The following is an 18331-nucleotide window of genomic DNA, read 5'->3' as shown; positions in this document are numbered from 1 at the left end:
TGATAAACTTATTTCACTAATATCATAAAATTAAATAATACATTGTATATCAATATTTATAAATGAAAAATAGTTCACACTTGTTGCATGTGTAAACTTCGACCGGAAATACAAGTGGAAATTGAGTTGTTAAGGATTAATTTAAGTTATGGTTTAAGTTGAGTTTAATACTTAATCATTTTTTAATTCCAGCTCAATTAAAGTTCTCTGATTGGATAATCAGCTCAAATTTATGTTGCTTGTCACCATAAATCTAAAAGCTCATGGAGTATTAGTGTATTATACATGTAATATAAAATTTGTGAGATTAATAATAAATACGACTATCGATTAAATTTCTATATATATAAGCTCATGAATCCATGAGTTAAATTGCAATTGATTCAAATTGGAAATGTTTAGTTAATGAGCTCTGTTTTTAATTACAAGTTTGACTAGTTTAAAAGAATATTAAATTAGTTCGATTCATTGTAAATAAAAAAAAATACAAGATCTTACTAATATACATAGATAAAAAGTTAAAATAATTAGCATTTATCGAGAAAAAACTAATTACATACTTCCGATTGCATTTTTTAAAGAAATAAATATGTATACATTAATAGTGTAAGAGTTTTTTATATTGTCATTATGTCATTTATCGTCTATTTTTCAATGATCATTGATTCTTTAAAAAAAATTTAAAATCCACCAACGATGTATAAATCTTTACATTGTCAATATATATATTTTACGCTCTTTTTAAAATTATGCCTAATGAATTATGTGGGTGAACATAGCCACATTTTATATGACATTGAGGTGAGTACGAACTGATTATATGCTCACCTTGCTTGGCTCAATCTAATCGGACCCTAATATGGTTGAGTCTCATCAGGTTTATGACTGAGTTCGGATTTAAAAATTAGATTCAACCAATATTTGGAGTTGGGTAGGGGACAAACATGACTCAACTCGAACCAGTCTCATTGTTGTTTATTCATAATGTTTGTATGTTTCTCTATTCAATTATATACAGAGTAACGACATATATTTGGTCAAAGAGTCATTGATTCTCTAAATTTTTATTATGTATACCTGATTAATAATATATACATATATATCATTTCATATGTCAAATTGCATATTCATAATAACAAAAAATTTTGAGAAGATTTTATCTAAAATGGTATGCATTATATTTAATTGTGTCTGGAGTTTGGTTTGAGTTTAAAAGTTGACTTTGCTCAACATTTAGCGTCGGATTAGCTTTGGGTCTAAGACGAATATGAGTTTAAAAAAGTGACTTAATCAACATTTAGAGTCGGATAAGAGAAAAACCTTACCCAATTCAACTCAACCCAATTCATGCCCACTCTAGTATGGCATTAATCAATATTACACAAGTGTATGAGATTTGAGATAAATAAAATGTTTTTTTAAGGGAAAAGTACAATAATAAAAGAATATATACATATATGGAAGTGGAGTTGAATATGAGATTAGATTAATTTGACTCGATAAGAATTAATTTATTGTAAAAAATAGTTTTGATCTATTTTTTCCGCTCAACTAGAATTGTTTCAGTTCATCAAATGTTTGTAAATTATTTAGTTTAACTTATTAACATAATTAGTTTTGTTTAACTTATTAGCCCAATTAGTTTTAGTGTAAAATACACTGACACCCATAAGTTTTAGTGAAATTACACAAATCACTCAATCATTATTTACACTTACAAAAAACCTTAGTTTTTATACATATCTTCCACTCAATACCTCTATATGAGAAATAAGTGTAATTTTTTATTAAAAAAGGTGATAAGTATAATTAAGTAAAACATAATATGATATATTGCAGAAATAAGAATAAATAATATTTGAGTCAATATATTTTCACAATTTTTTGTTCGTTAGAGTATAATATAAGAGCCATTTAAATATGTCAATGGAATTATTTATGTCTCTTATATTGAACAAAAAATAATGAAAATGTATTGACTCATATACTAAATATTACATGTCTCCACAATTATTATATTTTGTTTAATTTAATTACACTAATCATCTCTTTTTGTTTAAAAGATCATGCATATTTATCATGCAAGAGTAGTCAGTGTAATATATGTATAAAAAATAAGGTTTTTTGTAGATGCAACAAATGGAGAAGTGATTTGTATAATTTCACTTAAACGTAGAGATGTCAGTATAATTTACTATTAGTTTTACTAGTTAGCTTGAATAATGATTATTTATGTAATAGATAAATTTAAGTTTAAAATCTATACATCTTTAGTGTAAAGTTTTTACACTATCAATAACTCATTTGAATAATGACTATTTGTCTTTAAGGTCATACGTTCGAATAGCGGAAAACTTCATCTATGGGAAATAAAATACTGCAGGGGTATTTAAGTTGGTTGGTGATACGTTCAGTATATTCATGGTCTTAAGTTGGTGGGTGATATGAGGTGTTATTGTTGACCCGCTCAATATATTCATGAGCCCGGTGGGTCGCATTTCAAAACTGGGGTGTTACATCATCTACCCTTGATTTATATTAACTTTTGTTTGAAAGTCAATGATAATTAATATATAAATGATAGATAATTTGCTGATAGTATAAAAAACATTATATTGTCAGTGTATACATGTTAAATCTTAAATTTAAACCATTTGTGAACCAAATCTATATACTATATAAGAAAAGAAGGTTCCTCCATGCCACATGTCATAAGCTCAGTGATTTTTTCCCCGCTTAAAACCATCCATGTTCTAGCATGTACTGTCACACACATGATAATATATCCTACTGATTATAATAATAAAATAATAATAATAACATAAAACGCCACATTAAAGTCCATTTAATAGTCATTTGAATTTTATCTCCCTACCACACTCAAACGGGCTTGTGTTTTATGATCTCTCATGTCTCTCTCCTTTTGTCCCTTCATTTCTCTGAGTCTTCCTTCACCTTCATTTATACTTACCATTCATTGGTTTTGATGGGAAAAATGAGTCTCTTATGAGTTATAAGTCTCTCCTTATCTCACATTCATGAAAGGATTCAGAGTTTTGTGGGGTTATAAAGATAGCAAAGCATATGCAAGGATGATAGAGAAATAATAAAAAAGTAAGATTATTTCAAACAAAAATGTTTTGTTTTCCACTTTTTAACTATCAAAATTCCCATATGAGGTTTATGATAATATCTATGAGTGATATGAAGTTCTATTTTTTTCACTTTTTTGATTGTTACGAAATTTCTTATCATGGGTTGTATATTTGTTTACTTCCCTCAACTTTAAACTGTCATGGTACTTCCATGTCTTCTTTGAAATTCTTTCATTGTTCGATATTATGTTTTCTCATTGGGAAGTCATTGAACCATTACATTCTTATGGTTGGATGGGGATCACCTGTCCCATTTGGTGTCCCATTTGGTGTCCTCATCCAATCAGAGAATTTTATTTGATTAAAAATAAAATTTAAATAACATAAATTAATATTTTTACGCTATTCTATAATCTTTCATTGGCTTGGTACACGGGGACAGAAATTTTTTAGGATAGAGGATCCCCATCCCTTATGGTTGATGCCTTGAACGTCTGGTGAAAGATATCAGAGTTTGATAAATGAATAAATGTTATATGATGTAGTTATAACATATTTTTTCTATTTCCCTCAATTTTTACCTTTGTGATGTGTTTTTTTTCTTGAAATGAATTTTCATGTCTTCTTTATATTTTACCAGGTAATAATGAAACTATCGATTGATTCAGATCTGTTTGGTGGAGTTGTTTGCCTCATTCCTTGAACTATTATTTTTTATGTGCCTTTACATATTAACTATTTGTGTCATATACTTTACACAATATTAAATTGTTAACATTATCTTTAATGATTAGTTGGTTATATAATCAAATGTTTTACACTATGAATATTATATATTTGTCTTATGAACTACAATTAATATGTAAGTGTGTTGAACATGCATCAAAGCCAATTTGACTCTTACAGAGTAATAATTTGACCCTTACAGAGTAACAATTTACTATATTGAAATAACAAATATACTTTTGTAGATGATATCTATATATTCCATTTCATTTGATCAAGCTATTACACAATGTAACAAATATATATTTGTAATAAATTGATGATTATGTTATTTTGAACATGCCTCAAAATCAATCTATTTCATATAAATACATGTGTAATATGTGTTAAAAAATTATGTCTCTTGCAAATGTACGGGTAACTTGCTAGTTTGTTATAACAAACAATAAGTTAAATACGAATGACACATGGGTAGTATATAGTCTTACATATATCTACACCATTTGTGGGTACTCACTTGGATTATTCAATTAATAATTATCTTTATATATTAATTGAATAATATAATATGCATATGAGAATTTTGTGATTTGTTCTAATAACTAAAATTTATTACAAAATAATAAGAAAATAGACAAAATATAATGTTAAAATAATAATATAAAAAAATATAAAATTAAATTACTGGTCGGTATTTTTGTGGTAGAATTAAATACTTACGTATAAAGTTGATTCCTTAATTAAAGAAGTGCAAGAAATACATAAAAGGAGAAGAGCATAGAATAGTGTTGGGTTGGCCCATTGGTGATTATCGCCCCCATCGCACAAACACTAGTTGTCATCGCTCTTTTCCCTCCTCATTCGTCTTCGTCGTCATTGTCATATTCTCGTCATTTACACACATCTTCGTATATTCGTATATCATACGCAGAAGAAGCTACGCACCTCTCTCTCAATTCACTCCGTACCTTAGGGTTAGGGTTCCGTCGCGTTAGCCAAGCTGGATAGACACAGAGGAGACCGCTACGGCAACAACAACAATGATCCTTCCGGTTATCGTCACCCGAGGAATCAATCTCGTTTCTCAGATTCTCCCTTGAATTATCACAACCCTCGCCGGAGCCCCTCCTCCGGCTTCCGTGGTCCTGCTCCCCCTCACCACCGCGCATTTGATAGTCCTCCAAGCTGGTCTCCCGGTAGGGGCGGAGGGTTTCGACCAATTGGTGGCGGCGGTGAAGGGTTTAGGCCAATGGGTGGTCAGGGTCGTGGAGAATATGGGGGGTTCAATGCTCATCAGCAGCAACAGCAGCAGCAACCGCCGTTGTCTGGTCAGAAACGAGGGTTTCCGTTCTCTGGGCGCGAAGGTTCGCCCGGTAAGTTCGTTCTTTCTTGTCAATTCTAAATATTCTTAATTATTAATGATTTCATATATCTGTCTAGCTAGATTACTACGGTGATTTGATGTACTCCTCTTATGGGACTTATACTAGTCTCATTTTAGTGATCAATAATATTCCACTAACCCCATATTGTATTATGCTGCCCTTTGATTTGTTTCAGTGGGTACCCAGAGAATGGGGTAATTCATTTTTCGTGTTAGTTGGTACTTGTAGGCTGTAGCAGCACCTTGTGGGATAAGACTTGGTTGTTGTTGACTTGTTGTAGAATGCATGCGTTTTTTGCAGCTCTGTTGAGTTATTTTAGTTTTTGTAATTTTACCTCACTGCCTGTCATGGTTCTTTTACCTATATATGTTCAGCACTGTGGAAATGATTGTCTTGTTTGTTCTTTTCAGATCGTTTTGATGGTGGAAGTTTTGCTAAACTTTTTGTTGGATCTGTTCCCCGTACAGCCACTGAAGAAAATGTAAATCGTAACCTTAGTTTTCAGACCTCTTTCTTTTGTTTTTTTCAATTTTTTTTTCATTTCTGCCTGTCTATTGATCTCATGTTTTCCATAACATTAAAGGGTATTAACCTTAGTCTGGTATTTAATGATTAATTTCATGTTACAATTATTTGATGTCAGATTCGGCCTTTGTTTGAGGAACATGGGAATGTGATTGAGGTTGCCCTGATCAAAGATAAAAAAACTGGACAGCATCAAGGTATTTGTGATTTTTATACTGAGACTGCTGTGATTCATATATATTTTATTTCAGGTCCTTCGAGAGGCTGTTGGCAGAGAAAATATGCTCATCGTCATCTCAGTTTGTTTTTGCAACAAGTTCAGGCTTGTTGGGTTTGGTTCCGCCTCGTCCTGTCATACCAGAAGGAGGCAAGACATGTAAACCTGTAAGCTGCTCTTTGTATAGCAGATGGGATCTTGGAGGACCTAAAGATCATGTTCTTGCAATTGTAGCTGCAGCAGTGGCGGCATTACCCAACGTTTGATTGTAGTGGGACTGTCGATTGCTATAGCTGTAGATCATTTATGTTAAAAATTTAGAAGTCAGTTATTGTACAAATGGAATTGAGTAAAAACTTGGTTTGGTGCATTTGAATGGAGTTAATCACAATGCATTTGTTAAGGTTTCTTGATGTTTCGTATATTGTGATGGACTTCAAGAGTTTATTGAGTGGCTTGGAATGTCACATCAGTTTTGATTTAATAAAACAACCTGGGTCTGAAGATGGTTTGACCAAATATGGATGATAATTGATGAGTTAGTGATGTGTTTGAATGAATTCACATTTCATTAGCTACGCTATGAATGGAAGATCTGTTGGTGATGTGATTGGTGGTTTTTCATTTATGGTTCTTTATATAAAACCTGGGCAAGTAGATTTGGTTTTATTGTTTTATGTCTATGATGGACTTGAAGTACCTTTATGATGTGACTTCTGAATGGTTCTCGCTTGCAAATATGATTTATCTACTCTGGATCATAGGTCTATGATTACATACAATGATTGAGCTTCTCTGAATTTTTATTTAGAAGCCATGTGGCTGCTGTGGAATTGTATGTTCATTGATTTAGGGTAATGATAGTTATGGTCATATCCTGTTAGATGCATATGATGGATTTGAAGTTCCTTTGAGATGGAATTTCTGAATGATTCTTGCTTACAACTATGATTTGTGTTCTCCATGATCATAGGTCTATGATCACATACAACGATGGAGCCATGTGTGTTAGAAAATCCTTCTTGATTATGCACGTCATTCCATCTTCATTGCTAGAACTCATTCAGATTCTATAGATTGTGAATATATATTAGCACATGGTTGAGTGTTTCTGGTACAGTTGTGTTGCTTTACTTAGGCTTCTAACCCAGCTTAATTTTATTCATTTGTGACCTATTTCCAATTATTTTGTCCAGAACGGATCCTGAATGAGGATTCAATGTTGTGTATTGATGTTGAATTTGTTGCAAGCTTGTTTGATTCGACATTCTGTTCGGTGGTAAAGCATTTTTATGCACATGATTGCATATTCAATGCTGGATCTCATCTTTTAGATAATCGTCTGTGAATATATTAGCACGTGGTTAAGTGTTCTGGTGAAGTTCTGTGCCTATGGGCAATGTGGTTGCTTTAGTTAAGTTTATAGCTAGCCTTAGTTTTTTTCATTGTGATATATTTCTATTTCTTTTAGTTTCTCTGCTCTGTAGAAGTATAAGTGTGTGTGCTCGTGCGCGCATGTGGATTCGAAGTTGTGTCCATAATGAATTTGTTGCAAGCTTGTTTGACATCCTGTTGATTGTGAAAAGCAGTGTTGTTTTATTTTGTGATTATGTTTATGCACATGATTGCATAATCAACGCTATTACGCAATTTTAGATTCTATCTATTGCGAAGACATTAGCACATGGTTGAGTGTTTCTGGCGCGTGTAAGTGGTCAATTTGGTTGCTTTAGTTAAGCTTATAACCAAATATAGTTTTTTCATTTGTGATATATTTCTAATTATTCCAGTTTTTCTCTGATGTGTGGAAGTATAACCTGCAAAGGATATGCTGCTGGTCCCTAGTAGTAGTCAATTTGATTAACTAAAGCAATTAAGTGATACTCAACAGTTGGTAATAGCAATTGCGGCCTCTTTAACTTAAAAGCTACCCTATTGAATGCTGCTGGTAAATCAGTGTGGTCTTGGTTATCGACACAGAAATCAACAACATTTGGTTGCCTGCCACAGAATTCTTTACAGCAGTAGAATATCCTAGTTCCTTCTAATTTGATGTGGGTTATCTGTGTAGAGTGTGTATACAACTTCTATGCAAAAACTGAATTTTAGTCTCTTGTTTACTTTTAAGTGCTATTTCGATTTACGTCTCCAACTTGCAGTTGGTTTTATAAATTTCTCGTGGGAAAACATGGGACCTGGTATACTTCAATAAATTGGCTTCACAGTGATTGTGAAACTATTACGTGTCACCCTTTATTTTTCGGGCTTCATATCTTGTGATGAGGTTATTTGGGATGTCTGCCGAACTTTCTGTGAGATCTTTGTATAATTTTTTTGGATGAGATATTTTGCTCCATCCAAGTTTGATGCTTTTTGAAAACTTGTATCAATATAATTTTGATTGATATTTAGCCCTTTATTAATTGTCTCTTTTCCTCTCTAAATAGCTGTTACAAAGTACATAAGAAGAACCAAATCTCATTTGTTTGATGAGTAATGATTATGAGAGATACAACTTTACTGCCACCACACTGTTCGTATACACCTAAGTAACTTTTATCCGAAAAAGAAACTCAATATAGGATTGCATACTTTAACCACACGCTTTCTTGCTTTATCCTGTTCTGTTAAATGACTTGTTTTCATGTGTGTATATATAATGACATCTGTCTGTAGGAAAGTGGGTATATTTGAATGGAACCGGCATAAAAACCTTTGTTGTGCAGGTTGTTGTTTCATAAAGTATGCTACATCTGAAGATGCTGACCAGGCAATTAGAGCATTGCACAATCAACATACTCTTCCTGGAGTGAGTTGTAGTGGTTTCAAATCTTAAATAGTTAATGGTGAGGGCAACTTATGGTTAGTGGTTTTCTGACATTTGTATTATTTATTTAGGGTATTGGTCCAATCCAAGTGCGGTATGCTGATGGTGAACGGGAACGCCTCGGTAACAACTTTTATTTCTTGAAGACAATTGATATGAAAATAATAGATATGTTGATTAAATAATAAATATTGACCATAAACATTAAGTTTGTGAGGGATGCTATATGTCATGAACCAATTGAAGAATCTTTTTGGTGAAGTACAGTATGTTACTGGAAAAGCCAACCTTTTCTTCCACGAAAAAACAATCCAAATCCTCTAGTGCAATTTACTTTAACTTAAAACAACTATTTACTTGATAAGAATAAAGCTAGCAATAGTAATTTCATCTGAACATGCTCTGAAGTCAATTATTGTGAAAATCGGGTTATTGTAGTTGAAGATTTGTGCCTGGATCTTCTTTTGTATTCATTAGTGCATCACTGTTCCGAGTCATCTTATTCTTACCATCTGTGCTGACTGTTTCATGTCACTGTAATTTTTTATGGATAGGTGCAGTAGAGTACAAATTATTTGTGGGCTCTCTGAACAAACAGGCTACTGTAAAGGAAGTTGAGGAAGTATGTTGTTCACACCACTTAAAAAATGTTTATTGTGTACTGTTGTCTAACAAAAGCGATTATTTGGCACCAGGGAACTGGATGGATTTAATGAACTGTTACTTTTTAGCTTTGCCCGAATACATCTTCAACGTCTCTTTCTTATTATGTCATGCTTAATTTTATAATTGGCATAGAACTAATAGATGGCATCTCTCTTGTATCAGATATTCTCAAAATATGGGCGCGTAGAAGATGTTTATCTTATGCGTGATGAGAGGAAACAAAGCCGTGGTATGTTTTCTAAGTTTCTTGGATAGTAGCTGGAAATCGGGGTGGGTGGAGGTGAAGAGTTGGTTTTTGTGGTTCATGAAAGCATGAATTATTGATGGATAAGGATGCTATTCTACTATTGTTTCAAACATTTCTTTTAGCGTTTGGAGGCATCTTAAATTTGTATTCTGGTGCTTCATTGTCTGTGTGTTTGTTGGCAATACCAAATCGATAATATTTCCCTCCTTTTGATAAAAGGATGCGTTTTTGTGAAAATACTCTCATGGAGGTTTGACACAGGCCGCAATAAAAGCACAATAGTGGAATCTATATAATGAGAGTAAGGAAACCCGAGGGGGGAAGGGTGTGTGTCAAGGGTTGGTTTTGTGGTTCATAACCTTAATGTCAATGTTTGGATGCATCCTAATTTGTACTCCGGTGTTTCATTTTCTGGCCTTGTATGTATGTTTGTGTTTGATTGCAGTACCAAATGGATAATATTGTGACCCCTTTTTGGTTGAAGGTTGTGGTTTTGTGAAGTACTTGCATCGAGATATGGCACTGGCTGCTATAAATGCACTTAATGGAATCTATACAATGAGAGTAAGGGAAATTTTACTTTTATCTTTTAGTAATTATTCTTGTGAAAGCTTTCTGGTTATTATCTTGTATTTTTCTGCATAGGGTTGTGATCAACCACTAATTGTCCGGTTTGCTGATCCTAAAAGACCTCGTCAAGGAGATTCCAGGTCTGTCCCTGAAAGCATTAATTGATGTTCTTCAAGCATGAAAGTCTGTTATATAATGCTTAATTAATTGAACAGAGCGTCAAGTTCTGGACTTTTGAAACTTGATCTTACTTGTGATCGCTTATATGAATATGAAATCCTCCATAAGAAAGAAGTATTTTTTATTTGTTGATATGAACAACTGCTAGTTAGTTTGGACTGGTTAGTCCACTTTTTAATAAGGCAGTGAAGACCGTTCAATAGATGAAAGGGCTAAAACAAGTCTAGTATATGTTGTATAAGTTGATTAAAGGGCATTCCCATTGATCCTGATCTGTTGCGGCCTCAACAAGTTTTTTTGTAGTAAAAAGTTATTTTCCTTTGGGAGGAGGTATTCCTCTTTCATTTTAGACTTGAATCACATATGAAACTTCTACCTAATAATATTATTGAGATATGTGCACAGAATCTAAATCAGTTTGCAGTGTTGGCGCAAACCTAAAGATTAATGGGAAAATAAATCATTGTGCTGTTACCAAAAGGCTGTTTTGATCATGTACCTTTTTAGGTGTCCTCTATATTACTCAAATGGATGTTATTTATAGATTAAAAAGTGGTTTAGAAGTTTTGTTTGGCTTGCTTCAGGGGTCCTGCATTTGGAGCTCCAGGATCAGGTCCTAAATTTGACCCACCAGCCGCAAGGTATCAGTCCTCACTTATCTACTTTTTATTTTGGTAATCTGAGTGGTTCCTCTATTAAACTGCCATCGTGTTGGGACTTAGTGCAATGCTTCTTCTGTAATTGCTTTTTTGTAGATTTCCACCCAATATTAGTGTTCCTATGGGTGATCATATGCCTCCCCTGAATGCATGGCGTCCAATGCATCCACCAAATATGGGACCATCCTCTAATGCTGATCTCCATGGTATGGGGCCTCCATGGCTTCCAAGATCTGGTGACACTGTATTGCCAATAAATGCAGTAAGTACACATTTGATGATACTTAGTTTTTACGCTAAAATCCAGTATGATTATTTTTCTCCTAAATCTTATTTTTCATTTATTTATTTTTCAAGTATTTTTGTTTTTGATAGCACCTATAGCTTAATACTATACTTAAATAATTATAGGGTGGTCCTATGACTGGCATGGGAGGCCCCATAGATGGCCGCTTTCAGGTTGAATCCCAGTCATCAATGGTACAACAGGTAAATTGAAGTTTTCACCATACGTTTCAGATTAATCAATATTTTGTCATCACTGCATCTTTGCTAGCTTGAGCTAGATTATTATATAATTTTACTTGCAGAATTTATTTTTTGAAATTTTTACTTCTATTTTCAGAATTTCAACCAGTCTGTGCCGCAAATTTCACCAGTCAAGCAACAAATATCACCATTACAAAATCCTTCTCAGTCATCTCAGGAGTTGCCACCTGTTCACCAGTTGTACCCTCAAGCACCGATGCCCTACTCCCAAACGTCATCACAATCATCTCTTAGTCTGGTTGGCCAGCCACAACTTCCTTTCTCTGCTGGTCAGCATGTACTTGGCACAAGTGGACACTTTCCAACTTCTCATCACCAAAATCAGCAGAGTGCTTTGCCTGCTTCGAATCCTCGGGTACCTCATGATAGCAGCTTCCAACCTAATGCAGCATTTACCACTCCTAAACAACAGCAAGTTCCTTCGTCTGTGCCGCTTCAGCCATTTCAACCTCTTCAGCAATCCCCTTCTCAGTTAGCTCAGATGTTGTCACAACAAAAACAGACTTTACAAGCAAGTCTTCATTCGTCCCAGCAGGCATTCTCCCAGCTTCAACAACAAGTACAGATGATGCAACCATCTAGTCAAGCATCAACAATGCAGCAAAATGCAACAACGGCTAACCAACAGCAGGTATTTTGAGTTAAAAGCTATGCCTTAATTATGTTTTCATTTGTATTCTTAGTTCTTCAACATCTCACCTATTGAGATGTTTCATAAATTAAATATCAGTGCTCTTGGTTTAGTAGTTCTTGTATGTTTAATTCTTGGTTTAGGAACCAAATCTGAGAAATGCAAATTTGAAAAAAAACAGAGAAATGTGGAGAAATTTTTTTATTGAATGACTAGGTTTGAAAAGATTGATAGAATTCTCCCCCAAGCGTTTCCTCTTTCACAATACAATGCTGGGTTCTCGCAAAAGCTACAAATTAGAGTGAATCCCCTCTACCCTTATTCCCCCTACTTAGGCCCCCTCTAACTAATCAACTAACCCTTTATTCTCCCTTGGGATTGCCTATTATCCTTCTTTCCGAACACTAAGCTGATAGGTTGTAGCATTTAATCTGTTTGACTTCGAAGTGTGCCATTGCTGGCAGTGTTAGGGTGTATTACTTCCAACATTGCTGGCAGTGTTAGTGCTGATGTTTTTTTATTATTGAAGGTTCAATGGGCCGGGGCTATACAACAAGCCAGCAAATCTGCAGCTGCACACACTGGAGATGTGCCTTCATCCACATCTGCTACTACTGCTGCAGCAGGGATAGGCCAGAACATAGCTCTTGTTAAATGTGATTGGACAGAGCATTTATCTCCTGAGGGCTTCAAGTACTACTACAATAGTGTGACTGGTGAAAGTCGGGTAAGAAGTTAACGAGTTGCGATTATGTTTCCTATTTTTTTTACTTGTGAAACCAATGTTCTCTAGAATGAACCTATAGTGGGAGAAACCGGAGGAGTTGACATTATCTGAACAGCAAAAGCAACAGCAAAGGCATACTCAGTCACAATCTTCAATGATATCTTCCCAGCAAGTTCCACAAATGCAACAGGCTCAGGCTCAGGCTCAGAGTCACTTCCAAGGACAGATTCTCCAGCAGCAACAAATGCAGCAGCCTTCTTTGTCTTCTTCGGTAAGCATCTCTGTCATCCTCCATTCTGGCAATGAAAAATGCTTATGTTGTTGACTTTGCTTTTTCTAATTCTAATTCCAGGCATATGGAGTCACGGGTCATCAAAATGTTCAGGTAGCATTATATCCTTGTCAAGTTTTGTTTAATGATGAGAGATGATGTGTGACACGTCTTATAGTATACACATGTACCCTCTGTTTCTCTTTCTGCTGTCAATGTTAAGTGGCTCCTTTTTTTTGTATATAATTGAAAATTACAAACAGTTTCAGGCATCAGCTATTTCTGCTGGTGATCCTGGACACTACTCACAGGTAAAGTACAAGATTTACACGTTGCACCTTTTATTTATTTTGTTTGGTCTTTCATTTGTAATTATAATTTACGAATGCATTGCAGGGTATTCATACTACACAAGATTGGATGTGGAAAAACAAGCCAGCAGGTTACCTTGCATCCACTCATCTACCCCCTCCCTGAATATGCACACCGCCTAACTACATGCTTAGTTTACTATCTTGATCTCAAGATGGTGTAAAACTTTGAAAAGTTAACAAAAATAAATAAACAACTTCTTAATGCTTTGTCTACCGTACATGCCAATAATTTAATGTGTCTTTCGTCATCGGACAGTGTTTTTTTGGTCATATTTGACCAGCATTTTGGGATAGAGGTAGTAGTAAATGTAGAACAGGGATAGTGTTGCAGTCAACTTGATATTGTTCCTTTTGGGAGGAAGTAATGGATATTTCGTCAGAGGGAAGATAATGAAAAACATTGTTATTTTAAATAGAGTATATATGTCCTTTATTCATTTGTGAGGACTGAGGAGTTGAAACTTGAAAGGAGGTGGACTTGTGAATTGTGAAACTTGTCATAGTGTTTTTATCATTTCACTGCTCGCATAACTGGTATCTTTTTTTCACCTGCAGGAAATTAACGTTGCTGGGTTGAACTTGAGGCTGCACATAGAAATGTTGCAGTTGCTAAATAGAACAGAATCTCAAATTTGATGGTCAAAGGTAGGGCATCACCACCTTCGTTTTGGCCCAAAGTGATATGTAACAGTATTTGCATTCATGAGTTAATTGGGTCCTCATTGTTGAGGTTTCACATTTTTACTAACACATATTAACCCACCTCTCAGCTCTGCGGGGGTCAATGTCAAGGAAATATGCCTTACCTCCTAGATCCTCCTCTTATGCAATATGGTTTTCATTATATATAAATTTTAACTTTAACCAATAGTTTTAGCTTGTGGTTTTGTCCGGTAATAATAGAGCACATTTTTTTTGTCACACCATAAAAAAATAATGTTTTTTTCTAGGATTATTACACTATGTAGCACTTAAGAAAAATTATCCTAATTCGAACCTTGTTTTTGCTACTTGCTGAATCGTGAGGACGTTAAAATGACTTTTGCAATGTAGCGTGCCAGTAACTATTCGCTTCAGGACGCATCTCTGGTGAACTCATTATTACGAAAAGTCTAAAATTAAAACTAAGACGATTGGATTTCGTTAATCCTTAATATGATTTCTAATTAGCATGTCACCATCATAATACTATTACATAGACCTTGGTCAGCTTGAGTTATTTCACATAAAAAGAAAAGGCTAAATTATTTAATATTCTGACAGTCCCTACCAATCTCGCCATTACTTTGAGCAAGTCCCAAGCTTCTCATTTTCAACATTGAATTCACAAGAGGCTAGTCTGATGCTTGGCAATCCCTAACCAGATAGTCACAAGAGACAACAATACTAATTTCATGGCCATTAGGAGAGTAACACTTCAGTGATACTCTAATGAATTGCCATGCTCAAGGTTCAAATTTAACTTAATAACAGTTAAAAAATGGATTTCATATGTATATACTGACAGTGTAAGTGTTTTTTTTACACTATTAATAAATTATCGACCATTGATTTATTAACCACTATTAACTTTCAAGCAAAGGTAATATAAATTAATGGTGGATGACATGCTGACAATGTAAAAAACTTTACACTATATGTGCACAAATTTTAAACTCTTACAAAATTACACTAAGTTTGACAATAAACTACTCCCATAATGTTTATACTGCAAAGTTATTGAAATGAACCCTGAAATGTCAAACTCCTCTCACACTAATGGACACCTTTTGAAGACTCAAACAACTTAACCTTGAAATGAACATTGTTACAAAAAATACTACAAAACAAGAAAGTTGTATTGAACATGAGACTGGTTCAGCTATTAACGCCCAATTTTGTTGTTGTCATGTATTATTATTCACATTCATGAGAAACAGTTGGCATATTCCATGAAGAGTTGTTATTGTGTTTTTTTATAATTTATATCAAAAGTATACCCATTTGATCTATGCTTATTTATAGTAAATATTAATTCTTTACATATTTCTACAACATATTCAAGAAAGTTATATAGCAAAAACATACAATAGATAAAGTTGCCTATTATCTAAAACATAGATATACTTATTAGTAAAATTCAGATTTCATCTTGTTTTCGAAATATGAGAGGATTTAAGTTTTTAAAGGTGAGTTTGTAGCTATTATCCACAATACAGAATTCTATTTGAGTTCAATATAATCAATATAATCACTATGGGAGTTTAAATTCAGAGATGCCTCTAAAAAGAATCAAATGAGTTGTATGCAAATGACAAGACCCCCTTATATCACTTCCTTGATTCGATTTCATATTAAAGTATCAAATTAATTGACAAATCCAACGCTTGGATTACAAGAAGATGCAACTTTTCTAGTGTGTGTAGTTTGCAATTAGAGATCATAAAGTTTGATGGGTGGAAAGTTTGGGAATACAGAAAAGTGATATTCCACAAGTCTTTAGTTTATAATCAGAAAATATTTTCTTCATTACTTCAAGCAGAGAATATTCATTCACCTGCAACATGGTGGAAAAAAATGTTTAAAGTTTCATCGGATCGAATTTTATGTTCAATTTTGAAAAGCCCTTTCCTTCTATTTTCTATTTGTGTTCATGCTATTACTTGCAAATCTTTCCTTTTTAGAAGGCACTTTATATTTCATGCCAACTACTACAAAGAAATTATATAATTCACTGCTTTGTCTTCCACTAAAACCTTCCTTTTTATGATAATGTGTATGTCATTGCTTTAAGCACAGTTCCTAATTCCTGGCATCAATGAGAGAGACAGAGAGAGATAAATCTTTGGTCTCAAGTTTCACATCTTCTCAATTTTATATTAAGTACGTAAATATACACACTTTCAATCCAAACTATAAATTCTCTCCACACTCCTAACAAGTTTAAGACTATGTTACATTTTGAATTCACTTAAGTTTATACCTCTATTGAGTTATTGCAAGTTCATTAAAAAGAAGAGAGGAATAATCAACAAGTATTTTGACACACATAATTTCCAAATAACAATCAAATTAGTGCCAGTAATTGGAACTACAACAGTTAAACCAACCATTTACTATTTACTACAACTATAATAACCGTCGAAACAACAAGGTACTATTAAGTATTAACAACCAATAATTTGAAACTAAAACTTTTAAAGCACTCAATTAATATAAATATCATGAAATTGACTCAATCGTAAAGTTTCCAAATTTGTCTACTGCTTGGATGGGTACAATAGCATTAGCATTATTATACAATATACATATCCAAGACATTTTTTCTTTGAAAAGAAATTTAGTTCAATATAATCTTTTCAAACAAACTTTGAATTCATCTTGAACCTATTGAAGTCGATCATTGGAATTTAAATCCTCATAATTTCTGGACGAATTTGAAATTGAAAAGGTAAAGAAAATTAAATGATCCAACATAATTTTATTGCTCATATTTATTTATTTATTTTAGGAAGCAATTAGATCACTAACATGATATATTTTTATATAACATAAAAAAGTAAAATATATTTAACTATACAACTACAATTTATCACAAAAGTTATATAAACTTTTCGTTGAATAAAATTTAAAAGAAACTTCTTAATTTTATTTTCAGCACAAAAAGAGGATCGAATATCAAATAGTAAATCTATTTTCCATGGCTCTTAAGCAAAAGTGTCTTTTCTCTATTGAACCTACCACTTGAGATTCACTCGTGACTACTTCAATAAATAAACCATATTTATCTAATTAAGCTGTCTATATATACCTTGTATCTTATGAAGTGATTGAAAGCAATTAAAGTAGGGGCAGAATTCCATTGCCATTATCTAAACTAGTCCTAGCTCTATGACTAGTTTAGCATGTACGTTCTTTAGGCATGATCATATACACCGAATGAGAGTAACCAAGTAGCAAAGGCCTTTCAAGTGAGCAGAAAATTTCCATGTTGGGAAAGGTATAGTGGTATGGCCAGTGGCTTCTATTACTATACAACTTCTCTAGGAAAATTTATGTGAGTAGTATAGTCTGACTATACTATCTCACGTTTGGGGTACCTTTTGAGATAATTAAGGGAATGAGGTATTTTTTGTGGATCTCGTGGATGACATTTACGATTTCAGCAAAGTCATGGATGAGAAATGTGATTTCCCACCAATGTCATGGACCCCAGCCACAATTTTCTTACACGGTGTCAGCCTTTTATAAGTCGTGCACTGGGGACACGAGTTTCATGACAATCTTGTGGACCCGGAACACGAGTTCCATCTTGAATCCACGACATCCAAACAACATATAAACCCCCGTCTCGACTCAAACCACACCGAATGAAGAAAACGTATGAGAGATATTTAGGATAATTTGTAATTGAAGAACTTTGATTTTGAAGGTAACTAAAAATTCTTTATATTTTTCAATTCATTTACTTGTGTTAATTTTATTTAATGTTACTGTATGGTTAAATGTAAATATCGTATGTTCATATTTTACTGTATGTTTATATGTAGATGACAATTATTAGAGATATTATTAGTGATTTTAGTGATGAGAAGGACATTGAGCTATGTGATGATGACAATGATGATGATGTTCAGATTACCACTAGTGAATCGTTTAGCATAATAAATGATACTCCTTCATCTTTTTTCGTTAGCATCGAT

The 18331-nt window shown here is 33.6% G+C and overlaps 1 protein-coding gene across 9 annotated transcripts; it reads left to right on the top strand.

The window, feature by feature from the left end:
- LOC109362133 (flowering time control protein FCA-like) lies at positions 4611–14517 on the top strand. 9 transcript variants are annotated; one of them, XM_019607720.1, is made up of 19 exons: positions 4611–5194; positions 5617–5687; positions 5850–5928; positions 8675–8757; positions 8847–8898; positions 9330–9397; positions 9604–9670; positions 10173–10252; positions 10334–10398; positions 11023–11079; positions 11194–11359; positions 11509–11586; positions 11723–12277; positions 12807–13004; positions 13084–13275; positions 13351–13393; positions 13522–13586; positions 13672–13717; positions 14205–14517. In XM_019607720.1, exons 1-19 carry the CDS (start codon positions 5071–5073, stop codon positions 14210–14212), a joined length of 2097 nt encoding a protein of 698 aa, XP_019463265.1. In that variant the 5' UTR covers positions 4611–5070; the 3' UTR covers positions 14213–14517. The 9 variants fall into 9 exon arrangements, 7 of the variants coding, with proteins under 7 accessions (XP_019463265.1, XP_019463267.1, XP_019463263.1 ...); XM_019607723.1 differs by having other exon boundaries at positions 4612–5194; positions 13357–13393; XM_019607722.1 differs by lacking the exon at positions 14205–14517 and having other exon boundaries at positions 13357–13389; positions 13539–13586; positions 13672–14086.

Source organism: Lupinus angustifolius, chromosome LG12 (genome assembly GCF_001865875.1).
Source record: "Lupinus angustifolius cultivar Tanjil chromosome LG12, LupAngTanjil_v1.0, whole genome shotgun sequence".
Lineage (NCBI taxonomy): Eukaryota > Viridiplantae > Streptophyta > Magnoliopsida > Fabales > Fabaceae > Lupinus > Lupinus angustifolius.
The sequence above is the reverse complement of the archived record's forward strand: the minus strand, read 5'-3'. Positions and strand labels throughout refer to the sequence as shown.

Coding starts and splice junctions, on each gene's coding strand:
- LOC109362133 (XM_019607717.1), top strand. CDS start 5,071: ATGGGTGGTCAGGGTCGTGGAGAATATGGGGGGTTCAATGCTCATCAG. Junction 5,688..5,849: donor GTACAGCCACTGAAGAAAAT/GTAAATCGTAAC, acceptor ATTTGATGTCAG/ATTCGGCCTTTGTTTGAGGA. Junction 10,399..11,022: donor CCTCGTCAAGGAGATTCCAG/GTCTGTCCCTGA, acceptor GGCTTGCTTCAG/GGGTCCTGCATTTGGAGCTC.